At 37.9% G+C, this 24035-nt stretch overlaps 1 protein-coding gene across 2 annotated transcripts; it reads left to right on the top strand.

Annotated features, from left to right (window-relative positions):
- The first annotated feature begins 8956 nt into the window (after positions 1–8956).
- On the top strand, positions 8957–19607 carry LOC149813464 (nuclear transcription factor Y subunit A-5-like). Of its 2 annotated transcripts, XM_089991437.1 has the most exons (7): positions 8957–9059; positions 9719–9811; positions 11982–12362; positions 15247–15347; positions 15438–15509; positions 17607–17771; positions 18995–19607. In XM_089991437.1, exons 3-7 carry the CDS (start codon positions 12083–12085, stop codon positions 19280–19282), a joined length of 906 nt encoding a protein of 301 aa, XP_089847563.1. In that variant the 5' UTR covers positions 8957–9059; positions 9719–9811; positions 11982–12082; the 3' UTR covers positions 19283–19607. The 2 variants fall into 2 exon arrangements, with proteins under 2 accessions (XP_089847563.1, XP_089847564.1); XM_089991438.1 differs by lacking the exon at positions 9719–9811 and having other exon boundaries at positions 8981–9059.
- The last annotated feature ends 4428 nt before the right edge of the window (positions 19608–24035 follow it).

The raw sequence follows: 24035 nt of genomic DNA, 5'->3' as shown, positions 1-24035 counted from the left end.
TCCCGACCTTGTTCCCTGCTTTTTTGGCCTGGCCCGCCATTGCGAGGTCTTCTGCACAACGCAGGAGAGTGCACCTTCGAACCGGTGCACTCTCATGCCCGCTCTCCGGCTTCCTCTCGACCTGGTTCCCCGCTTGTCCGGCCAGGCCCGCCACTGCGGAGTATTCTGCACAACGCAGTGGTTGCACTTCCGAATCGACGCAGTCTCCGGCTCCCTCCCGACCTGGTTCCCTCGCTTGTCCGTCGACCTGAAACCAGAACCCCCAACAGAATTGTTAGGCCTGGAACGGAAAGCCACGCTCGAAAAAGAAAACCACTTACTGGACCAGAGAGGTCGGGCCTGCCTTGTCCTCTAGTGTCGGCGGGCGACTCCGACTCCTCTTCTTCCTCGCGTTCCTTCGCCACGAGGTCATCCTTGTTCGAGTAGTCAAGGAGGCCCTCCATGAAGTAGTCAGTTTAAATTTCGCATGGGGAGAGAGGAAAAATTTTGCGCCTTAGATGAGACAGTTTAATTAAAAAAGTAGCGACGGATTAGCGATGAAAATTTTCTGTCGTTAATTAAGGATGGATTAGAGACGAAAAAATTCTCTCGCTAATTAGCGACAAATTCACGATGGAAATATTCACTCGCTAATTTCGTCGCTAATTAGCATTTTTGTTGTAGTGTTTGGCGACGAAAAAATTCTGTCGTTAATCCGTCGCTCATTAGCGATAGAAGTAGCGAGAGAAAACTTTTCGTCGTTAATTTCGCAAATATTTTGAATGTTAGCGACGGATAATTTTCTCTTGTTAATTCATCGCAAATAACCATCGCTAATTAGCATTTTTTTATAGTGTGTGTGTTTTACAATGCGTATTGGACACTCCCAATATTGAGATCTTAAAACCAACGGGGGCTGCCCTTGTCTAACGGCTATGGTACCACAGAACCTGATTGATTCATATGGTAGAGAGAGGGAGCGAGAGATTGAAAACCAAGTTTTTTTTTAGAAATCAAAAGTCCCATATATATAGATGCATGCCATCATCCATGTCCATGTCTAACAGTTGGGAATTTCCAAAGAGAGAGATCCACGTACCTATTCATATAGGTGAGAGACAGAAAGAGAGTCATTTAAGATAACAGCTGAGATTTCCAAAGCATGCAAGTACCATTTAAGGTAGTTGCATGTATGTTTAAAGTGGGGAAAAGTCATATTTCTGCATGGGTTAAGGCTGTTGGATCTTTTGAGATCCAACGGCTAACAAAAAGTATTAGTTGATACAGGATATATATATATATATATATATATATATATATATATATATATATATATATATATATATAAAGAGAGAGAACATTTGGTAACATTGCCATGACATCATGTTGCCTTTGGAACTCATGGGTGTAGGTTTTTTTATGCAATCAGACCTTATAGATGTGTTCAACATGTTCCAAATAGTAGGAATCAGTTTTTTAAATGAAAATACGATTTTACAACTCAAAAAAATATTGTACGTTAAACGCCATAGATTTTTGAAAGCCATGAAATCATGCCAATTACATATTGTAATCGAGCAATCCAAAAGCCGATTCTTACTAAGAAAAGCATGTAGATCTCATCTGTTAGGTTAGTTTCATGAAAAAAGAAGAGGTGTTTATATCACCATGACCAAATATTCTCATACACACATTCCCACACAAACACACACACACACACATATATATATATATATAATTAGATTTGTCAAAAAAACATATCTAACATATATATTTTGAATGCCCCCCCGACACACACACACACACACACACACACACACATATATATATATATATATATATGGACCTTGGATCATAGATAAGATTTTACAAAGATTCAAAAATCAACTGTTATAAAATTTTTAATGTAATAAAATCTTACCTACACATCAAAAACTTTGATCCAAGAGGCTAATCATGTGTTCGCAACCATGGAGATCACAACTATATAATCAGTTTTGCCTAAAAAAATATCTAACATACAAAATTTGAAGGGGAGGACAAAGGGTTGTGTGTAAGCAGTTTTGACTTGGTTATAAATATATTAATCTGATAATGATTTGCAAAAAAAAATAATGTTGACGACGCTGGATTAGGACAACCTCCATATCCATCCCATATACTGCGGGGGCATGGCCTTCAGTGACACACAAACGCACCCAAAGAGTTAAATCAAATGATACTTTAAGCTTTTGACCCACCGGGTCTTCACAATGTTATGACTAAGGAAAACCCTCACCGGAAACAGGATCTTCCCATTGTCATTATCGCTGTAACCAAGAAGCAATATGATTCATGAGGTTTCTTCAATTACATTTCCATTTTATTTTATTAGGCTTTTGCATTGAATATTGGATAGGCACATCTTTTTTTTTTTTTAATTTATAACCCAAAGAAACCTCAACCGCCATGAAGACCTGGTCGCGCTGGCTCCGCCTGTCATACCTAGTAAAACTCCGAGGCTAGGACCCCTTTCCTCAGAGCTTATGCTATGCATTGGCTTGCGCAGAGGAGCGACGCCCATGGGAATCGATCCTTGACTGCCCATCTAGCAGCCAAGACCCTGACCCTACCCCACTAGGCCACCAACCCCCCTTGGGGCTGGATAGGCACATCTTAGAAACATTTAAATAAAATGTCTAGAACAAGGGCTCCACTCGTCTAATAGGTGCAACCAGTGAAAGTCATCAAGCTGAAGAGATGTCACGAGTTCGAAACTCATGGATGCACGTCCGATGCCATGAGGCCGCCGCTGGGTGTTCTCCCTGGTGGGCAAGGAAGACTTTGGGGCTTTTAGCAAGCTTGCAGTTGGCTTTTGGGTTGAGGCCTGTGAGTTTTGGGTCTATATCAAGTCTACCTTCAAAGATAGACCCAAGGGGTTTGGGGTAGTGGGATGGGGCCTAGGCCGTTTGACAGTAAGTAGACCTGACCCATTGACACCCCTACCTTCTATGCTGACCTTGGCTTGCTAAATTTGACAAGCCTAATAACAAGCCCCATCATACTAAAATCTTGTTTGCTCTATCTATTGACTAATATTTTTTAGGGCTTCCCTAATCTAGTAAGGCAACTTGTGATTGCCAAGCTGAAAGGCTATAAGTTTGAAATCTACTGGTATATATATGTCCCTTGCTGCGAGGGCTAGGTGTACTCTCTGGTGGGCAAAGGATCTAAGTTTTTTGCACCAATGAGCTCGTGAGTGTATGAGATAACTTTCCCTACTTATCTAAAACAATACCTTGTTGTCATCTAAGTTGGGGATATATATATATATATATATATGCAAATTTATTGGCAAAAATAGAAATAGAAAAGATCATCAAAGAGTGAAGCTCAAGCTCAACTAATGCTTACACCAAGTAGCTTATATATAAAAGTATGGAGTACAGGTATTGGTCGGGTAGAAGGTAGAGTCACTAGAATATGAGAACTGAAAATGTGAGAACTAACGTGTGAAATGCGATTTTCATGAATTTTTTTGTTCTTTTATCTTGAATCTAACCATTGAAATGTGATCTACATGTTTGGAGTTATAAGAACCCGCTCTTCAATCATCCGATTTTGATGCATATAAGAATTTTTTTTAAGGCTTTAAAATCAATGGTTTATAATCTTTATAAATATTCAAGCATTCAAAAATTACATTTTTTAATTGAAAATACCAGATCCAATGGTTGATTCTTAGCAAATTCACCATGCCAAGCACATCCACATGGTTGGATTTTGCAAAAAAAGTGTTGAAAATTCCCATAATTTTAGTTCTCATATCATAGTTACTCTTGGTACAGGTAAGTCGAGAGTTAAAGAAGTCTACGTTCTCATTTGAAACGCATATTGATGTACAGTTCCAAAAAATATTGATACGAGATTCTAATAAACATTGCTACAGTTTCTAAAAGAATTGGTATAAATTTCTAAAAAAATTGATTCTAAGTGTGTAGTTTTGTAAAAATACTTAAAAAATATGTAAATCAAGCAATAAAGATTTGTATAATATAATATTTAAAAATCTTAATAGTGACTTTATACAATGAAATTATTGTTTTTGTGCAAAAATGCTAATAGAAGCGAACTTGATACTCATTCATAATGTAATGAAAATGTGTTTTTATGTAAGATGGTAAATGCTTCTCATTTAAATGAGAAGAGTTTCTTAAACATTTGATATTTTTGTCTATGGTTTTAGAGAGGAGTTTCGTACCGGTATTTGGTACCGGTATGCCTAATACGTGATCCACTAAGGTGAATCCAGTACCAATGCAACTATGATTCTAATATTCTCCTTTGCTCTCCTTATATTGAAACCTACCCTCTAACAACATGCCTATAGGCATATTAATTAAACCTTGGTAAAAGAAAAATGACTAATATAATCCCATTGTTATGGTTCTTCCAACTACAGACTTAATTGGTCGTGAAGGGGGGCATACCTTGAAGGAATTCGAACGCCATAGTGATAAACGTTTAAGACGACAAAATAATAACTGCTAAATTTTTTTGTAAAACTGAAAAATTCCATATTTTGTATTTTATGGGCAAAAATATTAGCATAAATAAATAAAGTTGAAAATATAAGATATATTTTTAAGAAGAAATAGAAATAAAAATAAAAATAAAAAAAATAAAAATAGATAAAGAATGAAATCACCTATCCATTTTAGTGTGAAAAATCACCAATAAGAACATAAATATCATGATAAAATCACAATATTTACATTTTAACAAAACTATATTGAGTCATTTTGTAAGTATCATGATTTTTTCAATTTAAAATATCACAATTTTCAAAATATCTTGAAATACTTTTGATATTTGTCATGTCCATAAGGCCCATAACAACGAGTCCGGATATAAGGTGCAATATGATTGCACAAATATTGCCCTCCATCAGGCCTTGGGCCCCACAACTGACAGGCCCTATTCGGACGGTGATGAGGTGATTAATGACAGGCCCTATATTGAGTCATTTTGTAAGTATCACTATTTTTTCCATTTAAAGCATCATCTTAGAATATCACATTTTTCAAAATATCTTGAAATATTTTTTATATTTGTCATGTCGGATGGGTGCAATATGATTGCACAAATATTTGTGCATGAAGCACCTGATTGCCCTCCATCTCCATAACTAACAGGCCCTATCCCCAAGATGGAGGGTGATCATATGCTTAATGCACAAATATTTGTGCAATCATATTGCACCTGATCTTTTCACCATAACATCAAAGCTACAAGGCGCATAAGTTGGGGTTCAAATCAGGTGCAATATGATTGCACAAATATTTGTGCATTAAGCACCCAATTGCCCTCCATCAGGTCTTGGGTCCCACACCTGATAGGCCCAGTCCCAAAGATGGAGGGTGATCAGGTTGCTTAATGCACAAATATTTGTGCAATCATATTGCACCTGATCTTTTCACCATAAGTCCGATGACAAAAAGCCTTGTTTCGAAACAAAAAACGGTGGGTGAATATTCTAGAAAAATACCAACAGGGGCTTAGTTTGTCTGTTAGGAGCAGTTAGTTGGCATCACTTTGTGTTGGGATGTTGCAAGTTCAAATCCCAATGTTATCATTGTATAAACTCGTAGGGTCTGCCTAACCCCAACTTGCCTGTCAAAAAAAAAAAATAACATTCTAAAAATTTTTGAGCTAGAGCTTTAGTGTTTTAAATTTTCATTTCATTTTTTGCACGAGAAATTAAATAACAACAATCACTGCTTTATATATTCTTTTTTCAACGGTTGAAAAATGAAACGGATCATGAAGCTAAATTTTTGGCAACACAAGCACAACGGTTTATTGATGAAAAGGTTTGATTTTTATTTTTTTTAAATTTATAACCTGAATAAACCACCCCACCCAGCACAAAGACCTTGTCGCATTGGCTCAGCCTTCCATACCTACGGTTGTAGGTAGGGATGGCAGTGTGGCGGGGACAAGGTCTCCACCCCCGCCCCGCCTCAAGATTTTATCCTCCACCCCTGCCTCCATCCCCGGCCGGGAATGGATTTTATCCTCCATCCCCGTTTTATGTCCTCCATCCCTGGTTCAAACGGGGATGAGGCGGGGCGGGGATATTGCGGGGAAAAGTGGTCGGGGCGGGGATCGTGGCGGGGTGGGGAAAAGTGCACGTTCATCCCCGCCTCCACCCCCGGACGGGGATGGATTTTAACCTTCGTCCCCGCCTCCATCCCCGGTCCAAACGGGGCGGGGCCCTGCTTTCCCCCGGTCCACTGCCATCCCTAGTTGTAGGGTCGACTGCCTAAAATTCGAGGTGAGGGCCCCTACAGATTCCACAAGCACAACTGCTTATTGATATAAAGGTTTAGCATTTGCTTTTGGCTTTATAAAAACAAAGGCATTGACGTTGATTGAGTGAGCCATAGACGCATTTGTCCCACAGTGCTCATCAGGTCAGAGCTCTGGCAGTAATCCCTCGGTACTTGCTTTGATGCTGTTCATCCACGTGATGATGAACGGGCATCCCAAATACCATATTTTGAACTGTTTTTTCAGCCATTCATTTTTGCAAGCTGTAGATGTCGTTCATCTAAAGTATCAACGGCTCTAAAAGATACTGAACGGATCCATGATATTTGGGATGCCGCGGCATCATAGTAAGCACAGCACTGACAGATTGACGTTAAGCTCACTCTAACCTGATATTCATGCAAATTTGTGGGGGGCCACGCCTTCTCCTTCTAGAGAATGATATAAATATCTATTGCTGGTTGACAAATTTTTTTTGTTTTTTATGGTTTTTTTGTGTTGGTCAGAAAATTAGATGCCTTGTCTTGTTTTGAAAACTTTAAGTCTAATGTTGAAAATCACCTTGATAGGAAAATAAATTTTAGGATTGATGCTTTTAGTACTGCTGTATATCTGATAAAATCGTCTATCATTTTTTAACCTAGGTGACAAGTCTTCATATGAATTATTGCTTAATTGTGTGCCAGGTATTGGCATCTTAAATTTTTTGGATGCAGATGTTATCCATACTTAAAACCATATATATAGACTCAAAACTAACACCTAAGTCTAGAGCATGCATCTTTATTGGTTATGGCACAAATTATGAGGGTTATTTTATGTTATGATTTTATTTTTCAAGAAAGTGTTTATCTCCAAGCATGTCATTTTTTTACTAAACTAAATTTCTCTATGTTGGTTTAAAGAACAAGAGCCGTTCCTAACCAAAGTAGCCCTCAGGAATCCGAACTTGGAAGTCCTAGAAGAAGTAAACTTTGACTCCAATTCTCCATGTGTAAAGTTCTCTGCTATTGGCAGAGTAACCCGAATAAAATAACCCTGCAGATCATACTTTCATATTCAATTGCATCAATCATCAAATCACTTTGTGAAGCTGTGGACTAACCTTTGTCAACCTCTCAAGATAATAGTGCCCAAGCGCCTCTTGATCAACCATCTTCATTCTTGGAGTCTTTAGTAAGTCCCGTGTTTGGCAAATATTAGTTTTTTCACTGGGCATCTGCAAATATCCGAGTAGGAACCGACTAATTGTCAAGGTTCCTTCACTAGGAGTCCTCCTACACCACATCCCAAGAATGATAGAATATGCCCTTCACCCCCTAAGCAAGAATCTATCAAGCACCTAGACGAAGGAGAAATGAAGCAAAGTTGTTGAACATCAATTCTTAGTGACTAGTTGACTGGGGTCTGGTAGATATCTTAGTCTACATTTGGATGCTCCAGCCTCTAGTCTCTCTTTTTTCTTTAAGCTAAAATGTGTTATATAAGGGGGTCACGAGGCGAAAGCAAATCAGGTGTAATGTGATTGCACATTTTTAGTGCGCTGCTGCTCTGGATCACCTTCCATCTTTGACATACAGTCTGTCAGCTGTGGGGCCCAAACAATGATGGAGGGTGATTAGGTGCAGCAGCACATTAAATTTAATGTGCAATTGCATTGCACATGATCCTCCCTCTCATCAGGCCAGGTACTCGATGGACAATCAGATACTGGATCCCAATATGACTTGATTCCGGACTTCGCATTGCAGACTCGGCCTTGCTACTAATTGGGTCTTTAACAAGCCCAGCTCAAAAACATGATAGAAGTCGGGCCAGCATTTGAGTCAGGCCCGTCCAGCCCCATTTGGTCGGGCCAGACGATCCAATTGCACATGCCAATACCTTTTCCAATAAATATATTTTTTCATTAAAGAACTTGGACTCTTATAAACAAAGGTGGTAGCTGTGGTCCAACTACCATTAAGTACCCCCTACAGTAGTGCCAAGCACAACAGCATAATCAATGATCATCTAAAGCAGTTAATTCTGTTTGTGCAGGAGGCGTTGCTCGTACTTGCTTCAGTGAAAATGGATGGTGCTGCAACTCCCACGCCATTCACCAACATACAAAATTACAAATACAAATGCTCTATCATAGTCAATTTGCATATACTGGATGGATCCGCAGTTCAAAGCCCAAGATCAAAGCTCAAACCTCTCTCTCTCTCTCTCTCTCTCTCTCTCTCTCTCTATATATATATATATATATATATATATATATATATATATATATATATATATATATATATATATATAGAGAGAGAGAGAGAGAGAGAGAGAGAGAGAGAGAGAGAGAGAGAGAGCAGGAAACAGGACACTGTGGCTATGTCAAAGGTGGATTAAGGTAGGGACCGCATCAATAAGTGCAGGGACTACTTACTATTTTAACATATAAATAAATTTAAGCGTAGACAAAGTACCAACTAGATGTAAAGTATGACCCAAATATGGGGGGTCTTTTTTGGGGTTGCTTAATGAAAGCAACAAGAAACATTCACTAGAGCAAATTTGATTATTTTAGGCGCGCTGATTGAAATGGGCTGAGAGAGAGAGAGAGAGAGAGAGAGAGAGAGTATACAAGGTGTCACGTCAATGGTCGTCACCCTTCCCTCTCCTTCCATTCATTTCTGCGCAACCAAACCGACGAGCAGAAGCACAGAGGACCAACCCCAATCCGACCCTCTTCCTTCTTTCCTTGTTGCCTGCTTTCCCCTACTTTGAGGAAGGTATGATTGCTCTTTTATTTTTGTGGTTCTTCCTTTTCCCCTCCTTTGTGTCCATTAGCACCAATCAGAAAAGAAAGGGTTGAACTTTTCCTTTGGTTCTCAATAACCCAATATCTTTCTTCTTTGGTAGTTTTTTGATAGCTTCATGGTCGGTCTTCGTACCATTGTCTGGATGCTTTGATGATGGAATTTGCTTCGTTTTGTTTTGATGTAAAGCTTGCTTTCTGCGTCCTTTTCTCTTTTCTTTTCTATTGTTTATTTCATTTGATTGAGTAGAGTGGGCTTTAGCTTTTGTAGAATTACTTCTTACGTGCATTTTTGTCGGTTTAGGAGGGCTAAGTTAGAACTTGAGTCTTTTTACCGCGATTCTTCATGTGTATGAACAATTGAAAACTCCACCCGCAAAAAAAAGTGAGAAGAAGAGGATAGCAAGAACAAATGAAACTGCTCTCACGTTTATCTAGATTGAGCTACTTTATATATAGTCATCGTTAGAGGGATCTTAATAGTTCCTTTCTGTATGTCACGATTTATACGAATCTAGCATTGCAAAGCTAGGTTTTTTTTTATAGTCTGTTTGATCAGTACTTGTGAGTGAGGAAAACCCATTTCTTACATTGCCATTTTCTTTTGGTTTTAATGTTTCGGGAGCTCCGAAGGATGAGCAGAGTATGTTTTAGCTGGGAAATGGCTCTACAGCTTACAACAAGGTTTATTTCTCCAAGGTTAAGATGGGCATTGACACGATCTAGGTATTTATGAAGGCTGAACTGAGAGTTGGTAGCTCACATTTTCATTGTGCGATTGTAGTTTTACTACTTGGAATTTTTTTGCATGCCTCCTTTATGTGTAAACTCCCTAACGACAACCCTAATGTCCGACTTATTTTAACACAATTTCTGGAAATACTTCATCTGCAGAGAACAAGTTATTTTTAGGTACTGGAGCTGAATATGACTTCGATTCATGATAGATTTGGGAAATGATGTGGATTCCTCCTTTTAGCTTTGTCATGAAATTAACAATGGATTCTGGTTCATCTTTTTGGATTCGAGTACGAGATTGAAGTCCAATTCCACATTTACTTATTCACACTCACCGACTCCCCAATCTCATTTCTTCATCCATGTCACCACTGTGCAAACACACGCAAATGCAAGCTTGACCTGCATGTAGTAGACATGGTTAGTGCCAAGTGCAGATAAATGGAGGTATCTGAATGCCTGCATGCTAAGGTTCTAGGATGGGGTTGCGATTGTTTAATCAATTTTCATATCCCATTGCAAGTTAAAATTTGTTTCCTGTATTAAACTTTGACACACATGCCAGTAAAATATCACATCCATGAATGTCAGGAGCACTCTCATTTACAACATATCAGTAATATAAATCCTTCACTAATTATGCTTTCAATTATGAAGTCCCAGCTCCTTGGATAATTGAATTATTTAAAAATGTCCAAGGACAAATGCAGCTAAACTGGGAACAGTCAAAGGATACAATCATCAGTTCCTGAACTGTTGACAAACTGAGCTAGAATTTTAAGCTAGAGAGCCGCTTGTAAACCACAGATACATCTACTGTCCGCATCTGGATGCTCTTCCTCTGTCTACTAAATTAGTAAAGGTATTCAGCAGTTTCTGCAGCTACTTTCTGTGTATAAGTGCTTTTCATTCTCTTATCCATCTCCATTGCTGACTCAAATCCCCCTCTGAAACTTAGTTTTTTTGCATCTCTCAACCATTGCTATAAATTTTAACTCAATCAGTTGCATAAGCTAACTTTTAGAAGATATAGAAGGGTAACTATTAGCACATCAAGGGCCATCACTTACTTCTCCTAGTATTTGCTGGTCCAAGCAGTAAGTCTCTTACCCATGATTTAGATCGCACATTAACTTCAGCTCTCAGCCTGGTCATCTAGATAATTTTTGGAACTATGCTGCAAGACCAAAAATGATGTTCAGCAGATTCCTCTTCCCTGCAATACAAAATACAACTATTAGCTAAATGGACTCCCTGCCTTAATAAATTATCTTTATGGTCACCTTTTCCAAAGACAAAAGCCAAGCAATGGCCCTTAGTGATGGGCCAGGGGCCTGTATGATATTTTCTGGAAATGAGGCTGTAGGTGGCTCTATCAGAGTCCTCTAAAAGAAAAGAAATTAAGAATGTGCCAGACCTGTTGCATGTCCACCAGATTTTATCCACTTCCTTATTGGATTTAAATTCTGAAATCACTTTCACTAAGACCAGCCATTCCTCGAATATTCTGGCCTTGAGCTCTTTCAAGAATAATACTTGCCATCCTGCCCTTGGATTCAAGCAACGGTCTACATACCAGTCCTGCAACTTTGAGCTTCTGAATAATGTTGGGGGAGGGTTTAGGCAACTTGGCATGCATGTGGTTGCATATGTGTTTTGGGGGCGGGGGGGTGGGGGGGGGATGATGGTTGGGTGGCTAGCATAATTTAGCACACTTGGGTGTATGGGAGAGCCAATATATTCTACCAGTTTTGAGCATGGCATTGCCAGAAATGCATCCATCTGACATCATCCCAGTTGGATGGCTACCTCTCTCTTGCCATGATAAATCACTGAAGAAAATTGCCATTTTGTAGTGGCAACCTCAAATGTAGGCAGTTGGGACAGACTTAGAAATGCAGTTGCCTTTCTTTATTATTTGTAAGCTTTTGAACTTTATTCTTGTTAATAATGAACAAATGAAGCTCGTGAACTTTGTTAAAATTAAGTTCTTCCTTTCTTGATTGAAATTCTTGCTTTCTTAATATAGTTAATCAAATAGAGATATGCCCATGTCAGCAGTCTTGTAGTAAATCTTCCTGTAATTATGTTTCATCTAGTTTTGGTGCTGGTATAGAAATATGTTAGTTGCCGTGAAACTGTTCAATTTTCTATGTAGGTAGATGAGAACTCATTTTAACAAGCATGGAACAGCCCACTCATGAAATTTTCCAGATCCTAATCAAACTGTGTTTTCTGAACACACGAAGTCCATAAGAGATGCAGAATGTCCGTGGCAATGTCTCAGATTTGAGTTATGCAAGCAGAGAGAACAACCCATCATGGTGGAGCTTGTCTGCATCTCTATCCCTACAGCCTGCAGGCTGCAAGAACTTGAACTTAAATGATGATTCCTTATCCTTCATTCCAAGCTCAATAAAGAAAATAGAAACTAAGGCATCGGTGCATGATCAATCTTCAACTCTGTCCTTTTGCCATTCTCCTGAAGCAGCTGCTATGGGAGGAAGGTCTAATGTGCATTCTTTTCTGGCCCAATCTGGTAATACTCAAACAAGACCATACATTGCCTGGAACTTGGAGCTGTTGTGTTTTCTATTGTTTGTATAATACAAAGTAGATGTATACGAGAATTTAACAATTTGATATATTCTATATTGTCTTTATCCCTTCGTGTGGTCTGGTACTTATCATAGATGGCTTGTAATACACCAGTTTGTGGCTGCACTTTCTTTCTAAGATTTATTTTTCTGACACAAAAGCATGCAATCCAGGTAACAGAGTTATTTTCTTGTTTCTCATTTTGCCAGGATTCTTTTGAGTCATGTCTTTCCTAGTTTTCTTGTTTTTTGCCCCTTTTCTCAAGTCTCCAATTCTTTTCTGGTGCTGTGGCCTAAGCAACTGTGAGCTAATCTAGTTACAAAGCTTATGACCATTTGATGTTGCTGATTTATGAGTTTTTCACTGATCCAAATTTGTTGGTTTACTGCATATTTTGCATTTTCATGTCTCTAATGATAAATACATGCTGTGCACCATTATTTATTTATTTAACTTTTTGGTTAGCCTTTATGTTTTCATTGTTTAATTTATGCATGAGGGGCTGATGTGAGTTCTACTGGCTTGTAACATTATCTTTTTTTTTATTTAGGTTTAGAATCTTCAATATGTTTTATCTTTTCATGCGATATATTTGTAATATTGGTGAAACTTTGCCATGATTTATGTGTCCATATGAAGGTGAAAATAGCATTAATGGTATCAATGAAATTTAGCTTTATCTGTAAAAGGCAAGTGTTGCCTGTACCAAAGGCCATTTCTGGACATACATGAGTTGAACTCAAGCTTGTCATGGTGTAGTTGAACTTGGCTCATGCCCAACTCAAGCTTGAGGTTAGGTGTTGTTTTAAAGCTCTCGGTTGAGCTTTGGCTAAGTATGAGTCAGTTACTCCAGAAAAAGGAAACATATTTGCTTTTACTTTTGGTGAGGGAAAGAGACATGAATATGTCATGCCCACATAAGGTGGCCATCCCACATAAGATTGCCATTGAACCCAACTTTCTATTCTTTTTATTTTTTTGCACATGTTGTATATTTATATAGATTATCCATATAAAAAAGTTTCTAATGAACCCCTCAAGGAGCTTAGAATCAGACATGATTTTGTTTTTCCCTCTGAAATGGCATTTAGCGGCAGTCGCGACCACCGCTAAAGGCCTCATAGTTATTTGGCAACATTAGTATGAGGCCTTACTGCCGCTAAAGGCCTTTTCAGCGCAATTTGCGCGTCCGACATCGTTCGATGTTTAGTGTCGGTATATATATAATGTACGCATCATAGTTACTTGAAGCTTCTTCCTACATGGGGAAACTCACTTTCCCAGAAGCTCGCTTTGGAAGTGGGAAACTCTTCGCTTCCTCGAAAGGAGGGGAAGCTTTGGGAAATCCACTTCCAAAATATGAGAAACTCAATTCCCTTTAATGGGAAGCCCACTTCCTCTTCGTTTCCCAAATTGATTCCCTTTCGCTTCCTTAAAGTTTCCCGCTCACTTCTTGTCACTTTCCACTCAATTTTCCCTCACTTCCTACATTTTTCATATTAGAAAATTGTAATTTGTTTATAACAAGCTTGCATGTTGGTTTAATATCATATTATATTTTCATTCATGTAATTTCTTATTTGCTTTCGCTCGCCTTTCATATTGCTTTCTATGTGTTTCCTTTTCATTTTTTATGCATTTGCATAATCACTTCATAATCGTATCCCGCTTCCTGCTTCATGCTACCTTTTTAGCACTTGCTTCCCCGCTTCCGCTTTTTGCATCGCTTCTCATATCCATTTCATTTCCTGGTAACTATGGTACATATTTTACCTTCTCAAAGTAGAGGAGACATGATTTGATCCCATCATCTTTCCTACAAAAAGTGATCAAACTTACAGTTGGAGAAAGAGTAGCTTTTGTGTTGAAATCTTTATCATAAATTACATATGCTCAATAAATTATATTTTCTAACAAATGATAAAACAAGTTTATCAAGTCTGAGCTTGTCTTTCTTAACCAACTGAGATTGAGAGTAAGCTCCTCTTGGCTCATTAATGAGTAAGGTTGATCCAAGGTTTTTAACTAGTCTAGATCTAGCTTCTTGCTTGAAGCTTGTCTTGTGCCTGCACCTACATATCTAGGTTAGTCTTGGATTGGGCCACTCTAGCCACTACCAATTTAGGGCAATGTATGCAACATGAATCTAGCTTACATTTCAATCCATTTGTGCTTCTGTGTAGAATATGCTACCGAGATCATATTCAACTTGCACATCCATGTTATCCGACCAAGATCGTGCTTGTTTGGGAAATTTTATGCAAGTGCGCAGATGCGCGTCCATATGCACAAATGCAGAAGTAGAAACCTGCAAGTCAACATGTATAAGAACGTATGCAAATGTAAGACCATTTGCACAGCAAAACAAAAATGATTTGCTGCCAGCTCATGATTTAGGATAAGCAATTGAGTTCAGTGAATAATTACAGGAATTATTACATACATTTATGTATGCATGTAACTGTTGTTCAATACCTTAAAATCACCACCAAAATCTTACAAAAATGATGGAAAACACTTTTTTATCAGACATTGGGTATTTAAGCTATCCTTTAGTGTGCACTATAGCAAGTCATAGACACCAAAACGTGGCTAGGTACCTACCTCTCTTGAGATCACTGAAGTTTGGAATTTGGTGGCCAGGTGGAGCCCTTTATCCTAGGGCATTTCATGCATGTCTTTCCTCTTGCTGCCATTCCATGTGCTGATAATGTAGCTATTTTTAACTGTACTAGGACAGAAATAATTACTAAGCTGCATTGTTGTGGAAATTTTGGTTTTCTTGTACCTTCTCTCCATTGATCATATTCCTCTCTACACTTCAGGAGATGATCTAACTAACGGGAAAGTTATGCATTATCCCATAAACATGGGAATGTCTCTGGAGAATTCTGAAGGTTATCCACTTTCATACAGGGATTCTGTTGTAAGTTGAAGCAAATTATATGGGAATATTAACTAGGATCATTTCTTTTCTCCTGATATTAACTTAGTATGCTATCATATGCTTTCTTAGGTGCAAGTATCTCACTTCCGTAATGGTCCATACTTTGGCAGTGTACTGACACCATGTGCACCTCAAGTTATGGTAAAGTAACTTTTCTTCTGTCCTTACTGCAGGATTCAAGTTTAAGCTCACGAACTAACTGGTAGATGCTACTGGTTTTCAAGATGATGTAGAAGCTTTAAATTGATGTCTCTAGCATTACTTTTACTTTCACATCCTTGAATCGATTTTGTTGGGCTTCACTATTGAACTGAATAACATTGCTTCACTCCAAGTGAATCTTGTAATTTGAGGCTATTAGAATGTTAGGATCACATTCATAGTAATGTGAATTTTAAGGTCAGAATCATGGGGGTGGCAGCTGTTAGCTGTCACTGCAAGTGCTTTAATGCTTTTACAGGATAGCATGCATAGTTTCATCTATATTATAGAAAGTCGTAGATGTGGAGACCTACAACACTTACCTTTAAGGTAGAGACTGATTCTTTTTTTTGCCTAAAAGAATATGTAGAAAAGCAAATCCTGATGCTGGACCTCTCTTTCTCTCTTGCACATGTGCTTACATTCACACATGCACCCATCATGGAGCGCAATTCAGAATTGGGCCTGTAAACAGGTTTTACCGTTCTCAAGTAGGTAGGTCTTGACCAGAGTTACCAAGCGCCTAGGTAAGTGGGGAAGTGCGAAACGTCACGCTTCCGAAAAGCGTGAGAAGCGCCTTTTTTTAATGGGAAGCACGCTTCCCTTTTATGGGAAGCACGCTTCCCATCATGCTTCCCCCGCGCTTCCTCCGTTTTTTTCAATTTTTTTGTATTTTTTATTTTATTTTTTTCGCTTCCTAGGTCTCTTCCGAGACGATTCCCGATTCGCTCCTAAGTGGTCCCACACTTCCCGCTTCCTAAAATTTTGAAAGTGCCTCGCTTCTCGCTTCCTCAACTGGCAACCATGGTCTTGACTGTCTGATAGCAGCGTCCATTAACTTGATTGCTGGATCCAAGTATGTATCTGACCTAGCACAACATAAAGCTTGCCTAATTAGGCACAAACTGGTTTTGTTATAATATGAAACTGGAAATGTGCTGGAGAAGGGTCAGATCTGGCTCAAGCGTGGGAAGTTCCAAACAAAAGGCTGAATGAATCTGAGATCATACCAATCTCAATCAGATAGGACTATTTAAACATACAAAGGGAACAAATATTTATAGCATATCTTGCATCTTTAAATAAAACACTATTTGAAAGTGAGAGCTGGAGCAACCTATTAAAGCCTTTATACTTTATTTGTTCCTTGTATAAATGTTTGTATTTGTTTATTCCAAGCAATTCTGTATTTAGAAGTCAGGGGCTAGGATAAATAGTAGAAAGAAAGTTAGTTGATATATATTCTAGTAGGATATCTGTATTTAGAATGAACGATCAAAAACAAGGTTCTCTCTCTATATATATATATCTATCTATCTATCTATATATATATATATATATATATATATAGAGAGAGAGAGAGAGAGAGAGAGAGAGAGAGCTGCTAGAATATAAGAACTAGTGTGCAAACTGGGCATTTCCAACACTTTTTTTGCAAATCCGACCATGCAGACGTGTTCAGCATGGTGAGTTTGCTAGGAATCGGCTGTTGGATCGTGTATTTTTATGAAAAAATACGATTTCTGGATGATTGAATATTTATGAGGATTCTGAGCCGTTGATTTTAAAGCCTTAAAAAATCTTGCTTATGCATCATAATTGGATGTTTCAACAGCTGGTTCCTATAAAACCAAACATGTAGGAGAAAAGAACAAAAAACCCATGAAAATCACGGTTCACATGGTAGTTTTCATATTTTAATGACCTATATATATATATATATAAATAAAATGTGTGTGCATGTGTTCAATGACCACAACCCTGCTGCATCCTCATAGTCTTCTTTTGGTCGCTGAAAGGCCCATTCAGATGCACAAATCCAAGTCGAGATTCTCTAGCATTTGATGATCTGCTAGAATGTGTTCATGCCATCTCATACAATGGAAGTTGATGGTGATTCAGGATGCAATTGGGACAACCTATTTGTTTATGCTTTAAAAACAAATAAAAATGTGGTCATTTGATCTTATGAATATTTCATTGTATTCACATGCACTTATGCTTGCACATCTAATATGTGTTTGTTGATTTCACCAGCTTCATCCACAAACACTGGCACTTCAACATGCACACGTACTTTTGCCGCTAGATTTGACTGAAGAACCAGTTTATGTCAATGCAAAACAGTATCGAGCAATTCTCAGACGCAGACAATCTCGTGCCAAATTAGAGGCAAAGAACAAACTTGTGAAATCTAGACAGGTATTTGCATACTCATGTATCTTTTTGTTGATTCACCAAATTTATAAATATGGGCTGGGGGGTGGGGATGGGTGTGTTAAAACGACTGGCTGGCTGAGTTTAAAGACAAGCCCATGGTCACTCATGAGACTAATTCTCCACATTGACAGCTGATAAAACTGAAATCAGCAAGTCTGCATTCAACTGAGCTTCAAGCTCATTTTATGTGTACACGGAGGCATGCTAGAAAGCATACACACACATATCCTGCACTCTCCGCAGCTGCTTCACTCAATCTCTTAAAGAAATAATTAATTTTTTTTCGATATTATTAACATGTAGGCTTGACCTTGGATCAGCCAAGCTTGAGCCTGTTTTTCAAGAATAGCAAGCTCAGTATGAAAATGCAATACAAAGATGGTGTTGGCTCATTTAGCCCCCAAATCCTGATTATATATTATGTTATCTGTGGCTCTAACTTGTTAAGGGGGGTGTTGAAAAGTTGGCTCCTCTGTCCATGTTTTCTACCAAGATTGTGTTGTAGAGCCTAGAGAGGGGCAGTGAAGATAATGTGACTGGATGTTCTTATGGATATTGGTCTCTCAATGCCTTCTTGCTGGAGACTTCTGGTGCATTTTTAAATCCTTTCTGCATACTCCTTTGATGGTATTCTGCCAGTTTTCGCATCCCACCATGTCATACCTACTCTCGAAACATCCTAATCAAACCCAGATTCAACTGCATCCTGTTTGTTCCTTGGCATTTTTAGTTCATTCAGTTAGGTTTCACTAAACAAATGTGTCAAGTTAACAATACAGTACAACAGGACTCGGGGAGCTATTGCCATATGGTTCAGTCTAATCCTATGTCACATGGATATATACTCCATTTTGACTCCCCTGCTGTATCCCTTATATGCAAGTCATATTGGAAGCTTCATAAAAATGGGCACATCCCAGTGTCTTCAGCCGTATCCATGTGACATAGGTCTAATCCTCATTATTTAGTTAACCCTCTGTTAATGATAGTCTTTTTTTGGTGAGAAGTTTCATTGGCAAATAACAATCTGTTTGTGAGATAGCTGTATGTTACACATCTTTCTGCCTTGTTTGTCAATTGTACTTGAGGCTACCATACTACGGCTTTATTATGGAGATTACTATGTTTCAACCTTAATTACTATGTTTCCTTCTCATTCATCGGTAACTGCTTTTCTTTCATTGCGATTATGGCTCTTTCTTCAGCCTTATCTTCATGAATCCCGTCATCTTCATGCAATGAAACGAGCTCGTGGCTGTGGAGGTAGGTTTCTGAATACTAAGAAGGATCCTAAAATCTCAGATGTGGTTTGCCTTCAGCCCGAGAGTTCATCTTCTGGGGTTATGCAGTCAGAAAATGGAAATGTAAGTTCACTAAATGGTGCAAGGAACAGTTCAGCAGTCAGCAGTAATTTGGAGCTGTGTGCAGGGGTCCATGGCCATCACTACTATAATTCTGTTGGCTATGCAGATGATCATCAGCACCATTTCTGATCTGCAGCCTACTTTGCTGGCAAGATGACAAACATTGATGGTTCAGTGGCAGCTTTCCTGTTAACTGGTGACAGTGATATGGTTAGAAACTCCTACCTACGTCTTGCCAGCATCTATTTGGCTTCAAAAATGCTTATCTTCTTTTTTAAGAAGTTAGGTGATTGGCAAATCATCCTTGGCTTGTTTTTCTCTTCTTTCTCAAGTACTTCAACTTCTATGTCCCACTTAAGCACTAATCAAATTGTTGACAAAACTTTAATTTGGGAGTATTACTCTGTTATTAACGAACAGTATCGGTTGTTATGTTTAGTTCGTTTTTCTTTTCCCACTTACTGGCTCCTTTTCTTTCTTTTTTCTTTTAGCCTGTTAGATCCTTAGAATCCATTGCACCATCTTGTACGGTGAGGGTGCATTTGTTTCCAAGGTAACACTATCTGCATGTCGTGAAAAATGCCACCATGGGGGGCTTCGCTTGTCTGGTAGGAGCAACTAGTGCACGTCACCTTGTGTTGGGAAGTTGCAGGTTCAAAACTCAATGGTATAGTTGTATAACTGGTAGGGGTCTGTCTAACCCCAGCTTGCCTTTAAAAAAAAAAATTGGAAACAATAGGCCTCTGTTTTGGTGGTGAATGGGGTCTAAGCATAGAAAATTAGTTCCGGGTTGAGCAAGGATGGCCTCCCCTGCAGAAAGTCATTTGCACTGCGACCTGTGGCTTCCATGGAAATGGGCCTTTTCTCCAAAAAAAAAAAGGGCTTCTCTTGGCATGCAAACGGCTCCTGGCGAGGAAAATGTGAAAACCATTTCTATCAAAAAGCAGCAAGGACCGATGAGCAGAAAAAGAAAAAGACGATGTAGAGGGCCCAGCCATTTTGAAGCATCACCCCTATATTTATGGTTTGTTACCATGCTTGAAATTCACCATGTGAAATGTTTTAAATGAAACCTATTTTCGTTCTTGCTTACGAACATTAGCCCTGTTCTAGAACAAGTCATGTTAGGATGCTTGCGATTAGGGCTGGTAAATGAGCTGAACGAGATGAGCTTGAAGTGTCTAAGCATGGCTCATTCTTGTTGCCAGCCAAGCTAAGTTCGAGCTCATAATCAGTCCAAGTTAAATGAACCGAGTTCGATCTGGCTTGTTTATAGAAAAAACACATTGTTTTAGAATTAGAAGAAATATAATTACAAAAAAAAACATGTAAAATGTATCTAAAATATATTTTTACTACCAAAGGAGCTTATATGAGTCGAGCTGAGCCAAGTACCTATTGTTCATATTCAGCTTGTTGAGCCTATTTTATGAGTTTGAACGAGTTCTTTATGAACCGAACCACAAGTGACTCAGCTTGTTTCCCAGCCCCAGTTAAGATCCCATCATTTGACATAGGATGGGTTCATCCTGCATTCAATCCCAGCTGTCCAGAGGCATCAGCAGGATGGTTAGGATTATGTCAGGATGCAATCCTTTTTGTTCAATGAATCCCCATCTCCCCTCTCACCCCCAGTCCCAAACAGATCCAACACCCCCATTAAACAAAAGTGTCTCCCTCTATGCTGGGCATTGGTTGGATGCTTCTTCTATTGGGTTGCACAAAGGTATCACTATACTATATATGTGGAGGTTTGGATGCTTCAATATATATATATATATATATATATATATATATATATATATATATATATATATATATATATATATATATATATATATATATATATATATATATATATATATATATATATATATAGGATTTTGAAAACCACCAACTAAAAACCCTACTAAACCTACCCACCACACGTTTGATTGGATTTATGGTATTTTTTTCAAAATTCGAACTTGTTTTTATAAGAATCAGTTCTTGGAGCATTTGATTCCAATGCATGGATAGGATTTTATGAGTTTCAAAAATCAAGGGCGTACAATTTTTATAAAATTTTGAGGCTCTAAATACTATTTTTTATATCCAAAATTCATGATCCAAGTGTGGATTTCTAGTAAATCAATCATGCAAAACACCTCTACGGTCAGCCTTTTGAAAAAAATACCATTTTTTTTTCAGTGGGTAGGGTTGACATGGGGTTTTTTAGGTAGGTTTTCATTCCTCATATACAGGAGATGACAATAAATAAGAAAATTACCAATTCCAAGTTTATGGAAGGCCATAAACAAGTAACGCCCCAACACCTGCAATACCAGCAACAAGACCCAAAATCACTCCAACGGGAGACGGTCCACCTCCTATTGGTTTTCCCGTGTTCACATCGTATTGAGCGATCCGCTTCTTTGGAGCTGAGCATTGTGGACAGGCGTAGTTCTCAGGCTGCAAATGTTCAAAAAATGAAGTAAAAAACACTTTGCCATGCACACCACTCAAAAGGTTTGTGCAGTGTCCTCGCACTAAAAGTGAGCAATCACATTGCACATATGATCCTCCCTCCATTGGTTGGGCTTTAGTGTGTTATGTCAATCATGCGATTACTTGCTGCCACATTTAAGTGTGCTTGTTTGCTCTCAGCCATCTCCATTTATACCCTTAGAGCAATGAAACTTCTAGGGTAAGGTTTGTGCTTTGAACTATTTCAAGCACCTAGCTCATACAAGTTTTTTGTTTTGGAAAATGATCGTGCTGTACGAAAAAAATGATGCATTTTCAAAAGTGCCCTACAATTTACCAAATCCACCTAATGAACAATATCGCTGGTTTCTATTTTTTTTTATGCTTTTATCCCTTTCAGGTGCGATTTTTCTATTTTTGCATGCTATGACGCTAAAATAATACACCCACAAAACTCGTCAACAAAATCACATCTGAGGTTGCAATTTTTAAAAAAAGATTATGAAATTTCAAACAATTTGCAAAACTCATGACGAGTTTCGCGCGATCACCTGCGAAAATCATAAAATTTGCAGAAGTCCGATAATTGCGAAATTATAGACGAGTATCATATAAAGTATTGCAAAATTCAAAAATATTTGCAAAAGTTTGATAATGCAAAATTTCTTATTTTCATCACACCTGTATTGCAATTTTTTTCTTGTGAAATTCCATCCCATATAATAGCGTTTAGGTTTTTTTTTTCGTGTTTGTATCCGAAAAGAGCACTAACCCTAATCCTCCTCCCTCTAGAACCCCAACCCTTTTGATGATTTTTGTGAAAGTTGTTCGCTCCACCTCGTGCAAGGTTGTGATATCCTTATCTTCAACTTCTCTAGTTAGCTATTATGGTTGCAATATCTTTTTTTTTTCATTTACCATTTAAGGTTTACGATCTTTAAGAATTTTTGAATATTGTTACTTATTTTTGTCTCATGCTTGTCAATATTTGGTGGTTTTGTCAATATTAATCTCTGTTTGATTTGTGCACAAAAGCATTCAATTAATTAGATATGGTTCAGATTGGTTGTTATGGTATTATGGTTTATTGCGGGTTGTTGATTTTCAGAGTTGTTAATTGAGTGATACGCTGAAACAATATTTATAAATTATTGTAGCACTGAGTAACCCCTTTAGAGATCTATAATGGTTTCTAAAAACAATAACTATAAAGAATTTGTAGCACTAATGTTTCTTAAAACCGGATATATGAATGAGTTAATGGTCATCTAGTATAAGTGCACTCCAAAATTAGATGGTAAAGATATATGGATACATCTGTTGGATGATGATGACATATATTCAATGTTATATAGGGAAAATATTTACTTAGTTGCCAGTAAAGTTACACGAATTAACAATGTTTGTGAAGTTAAACAAGAAGTTAGAGGATGCATAATTAAACATCAATTAGCAGTATTAAGTGATATACAAGACATGGTTGGAAGTGATGTATAAGAATGTAATGATGAAAATCTTGTGGATAATGTGCATCTATCTCAACCACCAGCTATTAAGCTCACTCCTCTGACGAACATCCCACCATTCTCAACAGCAATGTAGAACCACTTTGACAAACCAGTTCCAATGATCTTTATCACAGGAAGTTGTATGACACTCAGCCTTCCAATGCAAATGACAAATCTAGGTAAAAGTTGCTAGTCTTTCTAATTTATGCTTGAACTTAAAGTGTTATGTTTTTGGTTAATCTTGAAAACTGAGAATGTAGAAATGTTGCATTTTTGGAAGCAAAGAAAGCCATAGATACAATGAATTTTGATTTACTTTGTGTAGCTGATTAGTCATTTTTCGTTAGCAGCGATGACAAGCATAATATAGAATCAAATGATAACGATGATTATGAGTATACCATGTCGGCTAAATGAGGCCCAGAAACGATATGAGAGGACCAAATTAGTGATGATTTAGATTAAGTGCTAGTGGGTAAGAACAATGCGTTAATGACATTTGAAAAGTCAGACCCTTGGTTCTCAATGAACGGATTCTCATTTAATGAAAAAAATAAATAAAAATAATTGATACAAAGGCTTCTCAATTGTATGATGAGTTGCATAACAAAAATATTAATAAATACAAACAATTTCAATGGCTATTAACAGAGTCAAACAATCACAAAATTGCTTATGGTAAAAAGTTTATTGATCTTAAGCAGTGCTGCGAGCTTTTGAGAGATTATGTAGTTAAAAATAACTTTAGAACAAAATTTGTGAAGAACTAAGAACCCACGGACTATGGTAGATCGCCTTGGGAAGATTCACTGCATAAAGATGCATGGAACAACATTCTTTAAAGTGAAGAGATATTAAAATGATCATACATGTAGTAAATCAATGGTCAACCTTGTTGCAGAAAAAGT

The sequence above is a fragment of the Nuphar pumila genome, chromosome 16, assembly GCF_984573655.1.
Source record: "Nuphar pumila chromosome 16, dmNupPumi1.hap1.1, whole genome shotgun sequence".
Taxonomy (NCBI): Eukaryota; Viridiplantae; Streptophyta; class Magnoliopsida; order Nymphaeales; family Nymphaeaceae; genus Nuphar; species Nuphar pumila.
Note: the sequence above shows the minus strand (reverse complement) of the source record. Positions and strands in the feature narration are given on the sequence as shown.

What these genes read in the sequence shown, in the direction of transcription:
- LOC149813464 (XM_089991437.1), top strand. Translation starts at nt 12,083, where the DNA reads ATGCAGAATGTCCGTGGCAATGTCTCAGATTTGAGTTATGCAAGCAGA. An exon ending in TTCTTTTCTGGCCCAATCTG is followed by an intron (nt 12,363 to 15,246) that starts GTAATACTCAAA and finishes TCTACACTTCAG; the next exon opens with GAGATGATCTAACTAACGGG. An exon ending in AACTTGTGAAATCTAGACAG is followed by an intron (nt 17,772 to 18,994) that starts GTATTTGCATAC and finishes CTCTTTCTTCAG; the next exon opens with CCTTATCTTCATGAATCCCG.